At 41.5% G+C, this 12,314-nt stretch overlaps 1 protein-coding gene across 2 annotated transcripts in view; it reads right to left on the bottom strand.

The window, feature by feature from the left end:
- MAPRE2 (microtubule associated protein RP/EB family member 2) overlaps positions 1–12,314 on the bottom strand; it is a 202,173-nt gene extending 189,859 nt beyond the window's left edge. The window contains exon 1 of one of the 2 annotated variants that reach the window (XM_060173718.1): positions 12,248–12,314. Coding sequence is in view for 1 of the 2 variants with exons in the window: in XM_060173714.1 (XP_060029697.1) it covers positions 10,688–10,711 (24 nt within the window). In the remaining variant the exon portion in view is untranslated. Of the gene's footprint in view, positions 1–10,687; positions 10,868–12,247 lie in introns of those variants that run through there. The other variant, XM_060173714.1, reaches the window with a different exon arrangement.

Raw genomic sequence — 12,314 nt, 5'->3', positions numbered from 1 at the left:
CAACTTTTTTTTTCTTTCTTCCTTCCTTTCTTTTTTTTTTTTCTTACCAGAGCATTGATCAGCTCTGGCTTGTGGTGGTGTGGGAGATTGAACCTGGGACTTCGGAGCCTTATGCATGAGAGTCTTTTTGCATAACCATTATGCAATCTACCCTTAACCTTCAACTTTCCTTTTGAATGTTCTATGAGATGTTTCTGCTTTCTAAGTTTTTCTCATTTCTCTAACTCTGTATCTGGAATGATTTTTAACGTGTTCTTTTAGTTTTATAAATTATCAAGCCTATATTTTGATAATCAGTAACAAACATAGCTTAGCTTTCCATACAGAGCAATCAAGGCATCAAAGTCTTTCAAAGCCATACAATATTATAGAGTGATGAAGTCTAAAGTTATTGACTATTTCATGTTAAAAAGCAAAATCCCAAAATGCAAACAAAAAAGTCGCAAATTATTTTCAGATTCCCAAGCAGTGCCTAAAATACTATTATGCTTCAGAAGAATATCATTAAAAAAAAAAAAAAAAACTTCCCCTGGATGGGCCAAAAAACCCACAGGAAAGTATGACTCAAATGGACTTGGGTTTGAAATTGCAGTGTATAAAACACAATTGTTCTACCCATCCTGCATGGCTCACCTGCGTCAGATTGCTCAATGAGGTACATTAAGAAGGTGTCAAATAATTCTGAAACACTCCACCCAAGGTCTGAGGTCTGGGCAATTTAGTATGAGTCGCATCACCAGAAACAATCACAGATAAGCAGTTTAAGACAGAGAGAGAATCCAATAAAATCTTCAATTAGGGATACACCAGACTTACTCAACAGTCACTATTTCAGTGGTGTTGGTGTCCATGGTGATGAGTAAGTACAGTGTTAGACTCCCAAGGGGGCAAAAAGAAAAAAAAGGCCAGGCATTCTGGAATATAATTACACTCCTTGTGGTCTGTGTGGCTAATTGTGAGAGCTGTTGGTAAGCTGTACCAAGAGCCTCTCGTTCCTTTCAAAGAAGGCAAACAATAGCTCTGTAGGACAGATATTTCTTGTTTCTGGGTACAATTTGATTCCAAAGCCCTAAGCAATCTCCTGCTACTTCAAAATAGCAGCCTTCTGGGCTGAGCCTCCCTTCATCAGATTGTCTTACCTCTGAGCTCACAAAACACCCCTGTCACAATGAAAGCCAGGTGGTTCACGAATAGAGAGAAGTTCCCTTTACTTCAGTTGCTACTTAGTTTTAATGTGAGTTCAGGAACACTCCTGGAGAAGTACCTTCACTTTTGACTACAATTTTAAAGCAAGTATCTGGAAAAAGAAAGTCTGGGTGATCTCTGGCTTGCTTTGAATACAGGACTCAAAGACAGGATGGGAGTGGATGAGCAGAGACCAGTCCTGAGATTTTTTTTTTTTTTTATAAACAAGAAATATGATTTTTTAAATGGAAATGTGATGCATAATAGAATTCAAGATAAAAATATTGTTAACATCTCTCAGGATTAGAGTTGTTTTGCAGCATGTCACTATTTATCTTTTCTAACACTTGCAAGCATTTGGGTATTTTGCTCCATATAAGCAATTGAATTTCCTATTCTAATACATAGATGGTAAAATTTTTTAGTTCCTAATCATAAAATTACTTTATTTTTAATAAATCTTTTTTTTTTATTAGTGACTTATTAATGGCTTACAAGATCATAAGATTACAGGGGTATAGTTCCACATGGCACCCACCACCAGTTCTGCGCCTATCCTCAGAGTAACAAACAGTTTTCACGAAGCCCTATGGATAGTTTGCTAATTTTTTCCCCCAACAAGTTCATGTGTTTCAATGTTCTTATTTTACTAAAAATTACTTTGAAGAGAACTACATGTAGGGGCCCAAGCTATCACATTACAGTGAGCAAGAACCCATGTTTAAGCTCCTGGTCTCCACCTGATGGGGGAAAGCTTAATGAATGGTGGAGCAGGGCTGCAGGTGTCTCTCTGTCTCTCTTCTTCTTATTTACGATGCAATGGAAAGTTAATTTTATTTGGCTTGGCTCCTTACCCAGTCAGCATAGGAATTATGTAGTTGTTTCTTTCTCCTTTTCCCCAATTATTCCACAAGGTGTCCTAGTGAGTTAAGTTACTTTGAAAGTTAATGTATATGCCATTTTTACCAGTATTTCTAGGATTAGGGTGACATTAAATGCAGTTACAATTGTAGCTGATTTTGCTTACCTCAACATTTACATTACTTATAATGACCTCTTTGATTTAGTGAAAAAGGCAGCCCCTGCTTTTTGCCTCTAAATTTCAGGTGTACTGACTTTGGAAGTAGTAAAGAAGACACGAATATTCAAGGCCCTCTACTAATGCAAATGAAACTCATTTGCAAACAATCTGGGGAATTAGCAGCTCCTCAACAAGAAGAAGTTTGAAATGAAAGACAACACTTAGAATGAAAAATTTAGTCAAATTCCCATTTGAATAATTATCGTTTTTTCAGATAGTCTTTTTAGACTCTTAATCAGGGTTGGTGATATAACTCATTTGGGTAGTGCCTTGCTTTGCCATGCATGTGTGTGACCCAGGTTTGAGCCTGGCTCCACGTCACTGAAGAGAGCTTTGGTGCTTTGGTCTTATTCACTATATCTGTTTCTCTGCCTTGGTGTCTATCTTAAAAAAAAACAAAAAACAACTTAATCAGTAGTAATATGTCCAGTCTGGGGTTTGGTATAATTTGAATTTATAGACAATGATTAGATTTTTGTATTGGGAAATATCAAATTAAGTTGTTTATGGCATAATGTCAGCCTTAAGTGAAGAAACCATGTTTTTCTGTCAATTTTTCAATGATGGTTGCCTTTATAAACAGTATCTATTACAGAAAGGAAAACACTAAGGACAACTTGGACTGGAGTTGGTGTATTACACCAAAGGAAAAGAGTCTGGGGTGGGTGGGTGGGGAGGGTTCAGGTCCTGGAACATGATGGCAGAGGAGGACCTAGTGGGGGTTGAATTGTTACATGGAAAACTGAGAAATGCTATGCATGTACAAACTACTGTATTTTACTGTTGACTGTAATTCATTACTCCCCCAGTAAGGAAATAAATAAATAGTAACCATTTTAATATTAAATATATTATTAGAAAGAGTTGTACTATTTCCAAAAGCAGCAGGTTTTCATATTATGTCTTAAGTATATGAGGTACAATGAATGAAATATTTCTAAATCTGAATACGTGTCTAAATCATGTGTCTTCATACACCAAGATAAGCAAACAAATGCCATCATAGGTTGGAGATAAAGGAAGTTCCTACAACTAGAAAGTTAAGGTCAATGTCCATGGTGGGCTTGCTGTCACGTGCGCTTTCCGTATTTCTACTGTTCTGGAAACAATGACAAAAGACAGAATAAGCTGGTCTTGGCCTGTTTGGGCTTTTTAAGGTTCAGCAATTTGTTTGTTTGTTTTTAATTATTTATTTAATTATTTATTTGTTCCCTTTTGTTGCCCTTGCCGTTTTATTGTTGTAGTTATTATTGTTGTTGTTATTGATGTCACTGTTGTTGGATAGGACAGAGAGAAATGGGGAGAGAAGGGGAAGGCAGAGAGGAAAAGAGAAAGACAGACACCTGCAGACCTGCTTCACTGCTTGTGAAGTGACTCCCCTGCAGGTGGGGAAGGTTCAGAAGTTTTTACCATTGACCATACCTCTAATATTCATCTATTAAGCAGCACTGCATTTCTTTTGCAAAATAAATACATTCAAAAGGGGCTAGAAACTAAGCTCTCTGCAGTGATTAGTTGACCTGTGCTTGGGGGAAAAAGACAAACAAAAAAAACCAAAACAAAACAAGAAAAACAAATTCCAATTCTTTAAAGGGAACATATTTGAAAAAAAGACTACGGATTTAAGTTAGAAAATTGTCACTTAAAATTTAACTAAATTGAACTGGAATAAACCAAAGCTCTACAAACTCGGGGAAGATTCCTTAAACATTTTAGGCTTTGTGGCCCAAACAGTTTTTGTTGCAACAACTTCATTCTGCTGCAACAGCACAAATGTAGCCACAGACACGATGCAAACAAGCATGTCTGATTGTAATCAAACTGTAGTTTTGACACTGAAATTTGAATTTCATAGGATTTTACAGTGCCTACCCCAATCCTTCCAGTTTTCTATTTTTTTTTTTTTTTTAAATTCTTCATTTATTTCTTTGGCCACCAGGATTATTGCCGGGGTTTGGTACTTGCATGATGAATCCACTGCTCCTGGCAGCCATTTTTCCCCTTCATTTTCATTAGAGAGGACGGAGAAATTGAGAGGGGAGAGGAGGAGATAGAGAGGGAGACAAAGAGAAGCACCCACAGTACTCCTTTATTGCTTGGGAAGCTTCTCTCTGCAAGTGGGGAGGGGGAATGCTTGAACTCAGGTTCTTGTACATGGTAATGTGTGCACTCAACCAGGGACATCTCCACCTAACCCCTTTATATATATATATATATATATATATATATATATATATATATATATTTTTTTTTTTTTTTTTAACCATTTAAAATATAAAAACCAGAGGCTGGGGAAAACCCTCATCTGACAAAGTCCATGCCTTCCCAGGAGCAGGGCCATCCATGAGAGAGCATCATGGATGACAGCAGGGGAGCTCCATGGACAAGGTATCATTCTCATCCACCTTCTACAACAAAGACTAAAAAATCAGCCTGGGGGGGTGGGCTTCTCAGCGGTGTTATTATGCCTGTTCAAGGCCCTGAATTTATTCTCCAATATCTCCAAATAAATAAATAAAAATAAAAGTAAATGAGAATAGAACCAATCTTAGATCTGGTGCTATATAAAATCATATATATGTGGCTATAATTTTTTAAGTGTTAATACAGATGGAGTCATGGCTTTCAACTCCACACAAACGTAATGTCATTGTATGAGGTGTGCCATTTAAAAAAATATTTATTTATTCCCTTTTGTTGCCCTTCTTTTTTTATTGTTGTTGTTATTGATGTCACTGTTGTTCGATAGGACAGAGAAATGGGGAGAGGAGGGGAAGACAGAGAGGGAGAGAGAAAGACAGACACCTGCAGACCTGCTTCACCTTTTGTGAAGTGACTCCCCTGCATGTGGGGAGCCGGGGGCTCGAACCCGGATCCTTATGCTGGTCCTTGAGCTTGGCGCCATGTACGCTTAACCCGCTGCACTAACACCTGACTCTTAAGGTGTGTCATTTTTGAAGTGTGCAGATTATTAGGCTTGTTGGAAGTATATTTACCCTAATTCTATTCTCAGACGTGCTGGTGCAGCAAAACGCAAGTTAGGAGGAGAATTCTCTTGAAATATACTATAGCCAGATTTTTCTGATCCAGGAGAATCAACTTACTTTAAATGTCCAGGGTGAGTGCAGATGACTATGTGAGCGTTTGATTTGTTTGCTGTGCTTCTGAGGAGGTAAACACTACAGAAAGCTTCCTATGGATGCACTGTGCTTCCAGGAAGAAACTTAAGCATATTTGGAACACTACTCCACAACTTTTGAAGCTTCCTTCTTGGAGGTGGTGACCAGAGACTTGAAACTGGGTCCTTGCACATGGTAATGTGTGTGTTCTGACAAATGAGCCACCACCCAAGCCAGGGCTTATACATTCAAGGCCTCTAAACTTGAGAGGGCACGCCAGCTTTCTACCCCACCCTGTTGACCTACATGTTTATATTGCAAAGTCCAGCACATACAATTCTCTGATGAACAGTTTCTAAGCAAGGATCTGCATAAGAACCTGGGCTCAGGCACCCACTCCCCACCTGCAGTGGGGACACTTCAGGAGTGGTGAAGCAGGTCTGCAGGTGTCTGTCTTTCTCTCTCCCTCTCTTATCTCCCCCACCCCTCTCAACTTCTCTCTGTCCTATCAAACAAAAAGGAAAAAATAAAACAGTTTCTAAGTTTTACATATCAGTTTCATTTTTTTCTAGACTATATTTCAGTCATTCAATATTTTACACCTTTGAAAAGTGAGGTTGAAATCTCAGAAGTACTGTCCCAGTGCACTTTATAAGCTGCACAGGAGTTGAAAAAAGGTTGCAGCTACATAATTTTGTCCTTTGGAAATTCTTACTAACATTTTTGGTGTTATCTGTCAAAGTATACACGTAAGTTCCACTTTATTTATTTTATTGGAGAGAGACAAAGAGAAATTGAGAAGGAAAAGGGAGCTAGAGAGGGAGAAAGAAAGGAGACACCAGCAACATTACTTCACTTCTCCTGAAGCTATCCCCTGGTGGTAAGGACTGGGGTTCAAACCTGGGTTCTTGTGCCTGGCAATGTATGCACTTAGCTGGGCTTGTCACTGCACAGCCTCCTCCTCCTAGCTTTCATTTTTAAATGTGTTGACTATTCACATGTACTGGTGCTATTTTAATGAGAATAGTAGGCCAATGATTAAAAAATCTGTTTGCCTAGAAACCTGCACTTTGTCCTTCTCAGATATAACTCTTTTATCTTGATGAATTCTTTGAAGTCAGCCACTTGGTAGGTTACATGTTTTATTTCCATAGTGCGTTGTAGAATGAAATTTTTCATAAAGTGAGTCCTTGACAGTGTATCTAAGTATTTAAATAACTACTAGTTTTGCACAGAATGCCAAATTGTTTTATATAAAGGTATAAATATACAAATGAGTTATATTTTTATGGTACTTAAGAACTATAGCATAAGTCTCATTTAAACCCTGGTATTCTATGTGGGAGAGTATTGCTATGGTGTGTATGTGTGTGTGTTTTCTCTCTCCATTTAATTAATTGATGGACAAATAATTAACTTTTTTAGGATTTTATTTATTTATTAATGAGAAAGATAGGAAGACAGAGAGAAAGAATCAGACATCACTCTGGTACCCGTGCTGCCAGGGATCAAACTCAGGACCTCATGCTTGAGAATCCAATGCTTTATCCACTGAGCCACTTCTGGGGTCATGGATAAATAATTCTTTTTTTTTTTTTTTTTTTAACCAGGGCTCAGCTCTGGCTTATGGTGGTGTGGGGGATTGAATCTGTGACTTTGGAACCTCAGGCATGTGAGTCTCTTTGCATAACCATTATGCTGTAACCCCCTGTCCTGGATAAATAACTCTTTTTAAAATTGTAACACAGCTTACTTGTTAGCACAAAATTTGTAAGCCTGAAGTCTTAGAGACTGCAAGTGTAAACCCTGGCACCAATGTATGGCAGAACTAAGCAGTGTTCTGGTCTCTCCTTTCTTAGATCCTTCACTTTCTCATCAATAGATCAATAAAGATAGTTTTTAAAACAAATAACAATAACAAATGTCTCCATATACAGAATGGTTGTCTTGGCTATTAATAAAACTGAAAGTACTCAGGATACCTTGCTTACAAATATTTTCCCCATATTCTTGTAACAAACAAGCAGCGCTAACAACACAAAAGGCCTTATCTTATGTCCATGCTATGTGAGCTGCAAACCTACAGGCACAGAAGAGCTGGCAGAATACTACACAAGGTAGATAGGTGGTGCAGCAAGAGAAATTAAAGCGAAGTCCCAATGTTGCCAGCAGTGAATGCCTCTATATACCAGGTACTGCTGTCCCCCTTAAAGAAACGGAATGGGGGAGAAAGTATTTAGGCAAATAGTGATGAAAGAAGAGATAGGGTGGGGGTAGATAGCATAATGTTTATGCAAAGAGACTCTCATGCCTGAGGCTCCAAAGTCCCAGGTTCAATCCCCCACAAAACCATAAACCAGAGTTGAGCAGTACTCTAGTTAAAAAAAAAAATAATAATACAAATAATGGAAATAAAAATACAAAAAAAGGTTCATTCAATGAACTTTGTGCACATCTTGAGCATATATATATATACACACATATACATATAAAATGTTCTATCATCTTTTTTAAAAAAATTATTAGTGACTTAATATAGATTTACAAAATTATGAGGTAACAGGGGTATAATTCTGCACCACCAGAGTTCTGTGTCCCCATTTCCTCCACTGGAAATAGTTCTCTCAAAGTGACAGATATGGTTGACTATTATTTCTGAATAAGTATCCGCCGCTAACCAATTGTGCCACCGGAGCTTAAGGGTGACTATTATTTCTATAATTATCTATGTATGATTATATTTATTTGCCCATTTCTCCCCTATGGTCCTGCCTTCTCTCTTTTTTTTTTTTTAATTTTTATTTATTTATTCCCTTTTTGTTGCCCTTGTTGTTTTATTGTTGTTGTAGTTATTATTGTTGTTGTCGTTGTTGGATAGGACAGAGAGAAATAGAGAGAGGGAGGGGAAGACAGAGAGGGGGAGAGAAAGACAGACACCTGCAGACCTGCTTCACCGCCTGTGAAGCGACTCCCCTGCAGGTGGGGAGCTGGGGTTCGAACCGGGATCCTTATGCCGGTCCTTGTGCTTTGCGCCCCCTGCGCTTAACCCGCTGCACTACAGCCCGACTCCCCTGCCTTCTCTTTCTTTCTAAGTCACACCTACACCTGTTGTTACTTCTGAATGTCCTTCCTCATTTTCTCTCTGAGGTCTGATGCAATTGGAGCTCAGAGCCCTCTGGTCATTGAAGATGAGATTTTGTAAGTGAGAGACCTTTGGTTAGTAGCAAACACATTTTCATAAAAACTGTTAGGTGTAGTCATTTCTATTTAAGCAGCTCACATGATGCCCCTGAATATAGTAAAATAGCACTTGTTTGTTTGTTTTTGACTCAACATTTATATATTATAGTCTACCCTTTTAAAAGACTTTCATATATATAATTTATTTTATCTTTTAGAAAGATGCAGAGATAGACACCCACAGAGAGAGAAACACCAGGGCACTGCTCAGAGCTCTGTCTGGCTTATGGTGGTGCAGGAGATTGAACCTGGGACTTTGGAGCCTCTGGCATGAGAGTCTGTTTGCATAACCTTTATACTATCTCCCCCAGCCCTCCAACCTCTCTATGTTGCACGACTGTAATAATTCCAAGCAGTTTACACTTCTTCAACACTTTCTGTTGGGACTTTTTATCTTTTTATTATTTTTTTTTAACCCTAACCAAGGCTGGTACAAGATATCCAGCTGTCTTTGTGCCCTTCCTCTAACAGGGGACAGTGTTAGTATGAAGCAGGTAGAGTGGGGTGCGGGGAAATGAAACCACCATAAGCAAGACCCTGTTCAGTTATTCAGAAATACTTTCAAAGGAATGGAGTATGTGGAGCCACTCAGTGACTTCATGCAATTACTTCCTATTCCCAGGCTCCACCTTACAACACAGCATGCTGACTCACCAGGCTGCTAGAGTTAGTTTCTGCTGGGTTTCCCCACTGGCTACTCCACAGGAATCACCCTATCAATTGAATGAAAAGTTGCTACTCATCTCCTTAACAGCTGTGGTTGTTGGGGGCCGGGTAGTAGCTCACCTGGCTAAGTGCACATATCACATGCAGAAGTACCTGGGTTCAAGCTCCCAGTTCCCTACCTGCAGAGAGGGCCACTCCCACCTGCAGAAGGGGGAGCTTCACCAGTAGTGAAGCAGGTCTGCAGGTTGTCTCTTTCCCCTCTCCTGTCAATTTCTCTCTGTCCTTTCTGTCAAAAATGGAGGAGAAAAAAAAAGCCAAAAATGTCCGTCCACAAGGAGCAGTAGATTCCTAGTACTGGCACTGAGCCCCAATGACATCCCTGGTGGCAAATAAAGTAAATAAAACCAGCAAAACCCCCAAACAAACAAACAAACAAAAACAAACCGTGATTGCTAATGCTACTTATTGACAGCACTGATCCAATACAGTCTTTCCAATAAGAACCAGAACCTAAGGTGGGTAGTTGGAGAGAAGGGTAGCAGTGAAAACTGATGCTGCAGGTGTCACCATGAGCCAGCCAGAGGACAGCCCCCAACCCCAGGACATTTTCAAAAGCACCCCAGTCCAGTATATCTCCCTCCCCGACACCCCAAACCCATGTCTTCTCTAGAAGCAACTGCTAGTCACCAAATTTCACCTTTGCATCAGTGCTTCTTACACTTTGCTGCAAAAATGCAACTCCTGGAGGCCTTTTTGTTTTTTATTTTATTTTTCTATTTTTGCTGATGCCTGGTTCTCACCTCCAGTCTCATTTAAATGGCTGAAATGAAGCACAGGCACCAAAATATTTGAAAGTTTCCCAGGTAACTGAACAGGTAGCAAACAAAGTTCAAGAAGCATCACTTACTTACCCTATGCAAAGGCAACTTTCCAGGTAAGTTTACCTAACAACCACTCCATGGGTCATTCAACTTATTTTTAAAAAAATTAACAGCTTTTTAAATATTTCATTTGATTTAGGTATTCTGTGGAGAGAGACAGAGGAGAAATTAAGAGGGAAGGGGAAGATAAGGAGGGCAAGAGGAAGAAAGACACCTGCAGCACTGCTTCCCTGCTCCTGAAGCTTTACCCATGTAGGTGGGGACTAGTCTCCAATATTTGTCCTCGCATATTAGGCCCCATAAACTTAAAGACTCCACTGGAAAATAACCTCTGATGATGTCTTATAACAGTATGGCATAAAATAACTCTACCAAAGCAATGCGAGCATTTCCAAAAGGAACACTGGCTAGATAAGATCGACTTCTCCCCACCCCTTACTCCCAGCTTGTTAAAAATAGTAGCTCAATTTAGTGTCCAGCAAAAATATTCCAAAAGTTTCTTTTCCTTCGGTTACCTTTTGATCTCTGTTTTGTTTCATTCCACAATGTCTTGTTCAGCAAAGGTGCAAGCCTGAGGGTGCTCTCAGATTAGAAGCAGGTGCTGCGTCCCAAACTCAAGGAGACAGGGACTGCATGCTACTCTAGCACCTACAGAGACCCAGCAGCCGCCTAGCAGCGGGGCCCCAGGGCAGATACTATGCTAATCAGCACAGTTCTTCTGTCTCCTCCCCGGTGGCCAGCGGGCGGGTGCCGGTTTGAACACTTAACCCTTGATTTTACATGACTAAGCTCTAAGTGGGTGTTGTGACCTCCTCTTGCCCAGTGAGTCTGGATCACACACACCCCCACACTTTTTTTTAAAGAAGAGTATATGAGCAAGTGATGGAAAAATTCTAATAAATAAATATAAATAAATAAATAAATAAAAACCCTCAGAGAAAGGACAACAGTGTTAGCTGGTGCTGAAGGGGCAGCTAGTGTTTAGAATATTAATTACTCCACGCGCTACTAACCCAGTGAGGACTGGCAGAAGGTTAAGACAAAGGCTCCTCCTGATCAAATGTTTGCAAACCCCCTCCACCTTCCCACCAGGCTACAGCTCGGCTCTCTGCAGAAGGACGGACAGGCGGAGAGACTCCAGGGATGGCCAAATCCCAAGGGCTTCTCCGGGGACAGAAAGTCTGCGTTACCCAGCGCTCCAGACTGTGAGGGGAGGGTGGTTCTTTGCCCCTGCTCCTCCAGGCCCTTTGTGGGATTTCTGGAACTGGTGAAGCCCTTCTCAGGATAATGTGCTCAAAAAGTGTCACCAGGAGCAGAGTGGGGAGTCTCTGAGTGGCTTTCTCCCGGCGGTCAGGGCTGCTCCCCGTGGAAGAATCACTCGGACTCAGAATAATAATAATAGCACGCTTTCTTTCTCCACTCTCTCCGCTTGCCAATCCCTGACACCAGGAAGCACAAGCACACCAGGAGCAGGGATCTGAGTGGGGTGTGTGTAGTAGGGGTCCTCTCTGCCACCAGGAACACCAGAAGTATCAGTGGGTTGGGTGTGGTGATGGTGGGGTGCAGGGTTTTGCACCCCAGCTCAGCTCACTGCACTTCCTCGTCTACCTCCAGCCCCCAGCCCACGCTCCCGGCTCTCAGCCACTGCGCCCCAACTCCGGCTCCTCCCAAAAGACCCCTTCCTACACCCAAGCCAAATGTCCCGGACAGCTTGGGCCCGCACTCCCTCCCCCCCCCCCCCCCCAGTTAGTCCACCTGGCTTCTGCCAGCGTGGCAGCCTGACTTCCTTCGCTTTCGGGGGTACGCCGCACTGGGTGCCCCCCCAAACAGAGCGGCAGCTGGCGGGAGCGCGGTGGATGCACACCCAGGGGCTACAACACCAACCAACCCCCCCGTGCAACTTCTTGCTGGGCTCACAGACCCCTCAGTCCCGCCGTTTAGAGAGCCGCTGCCAGACTGCAGCCCCGGTTCGCGCGTCAGGAGGCGCGGCCAGTACCCGCCTGGGAGGGACTGTGCCCAGCCTGGGGGTGTCAGGGTGCGCCTCGGCGGTGCAGCTTTAAATGCACTTGACTCACCTGCTCCAGCGCGGGCGCCAGGTTCCCCTGCTGACAGCTGGGGGCTTTGTTTTCTCCACCCACCCAG

The sequence above is a fragment of the Erinaceus europaeus genome, chromosome 15 (genome assembly GCF_950295315.1).
Source record: "Erinaceus europaeus chromosome 15, mEriEur2.1, whole genome shotgun sequence".
Taxonomy (NCBI): Eukaryota; Metazoa; Chordata; class Mammalia; order Eulipotyphla; family Erinaceidae; genus Erinaceus; species Erinaceus europaeus.
Note: the sequence above shows the minus strand (reverse complement) of the source record. Positions and strands in the feature narration are given on the sequence as shown.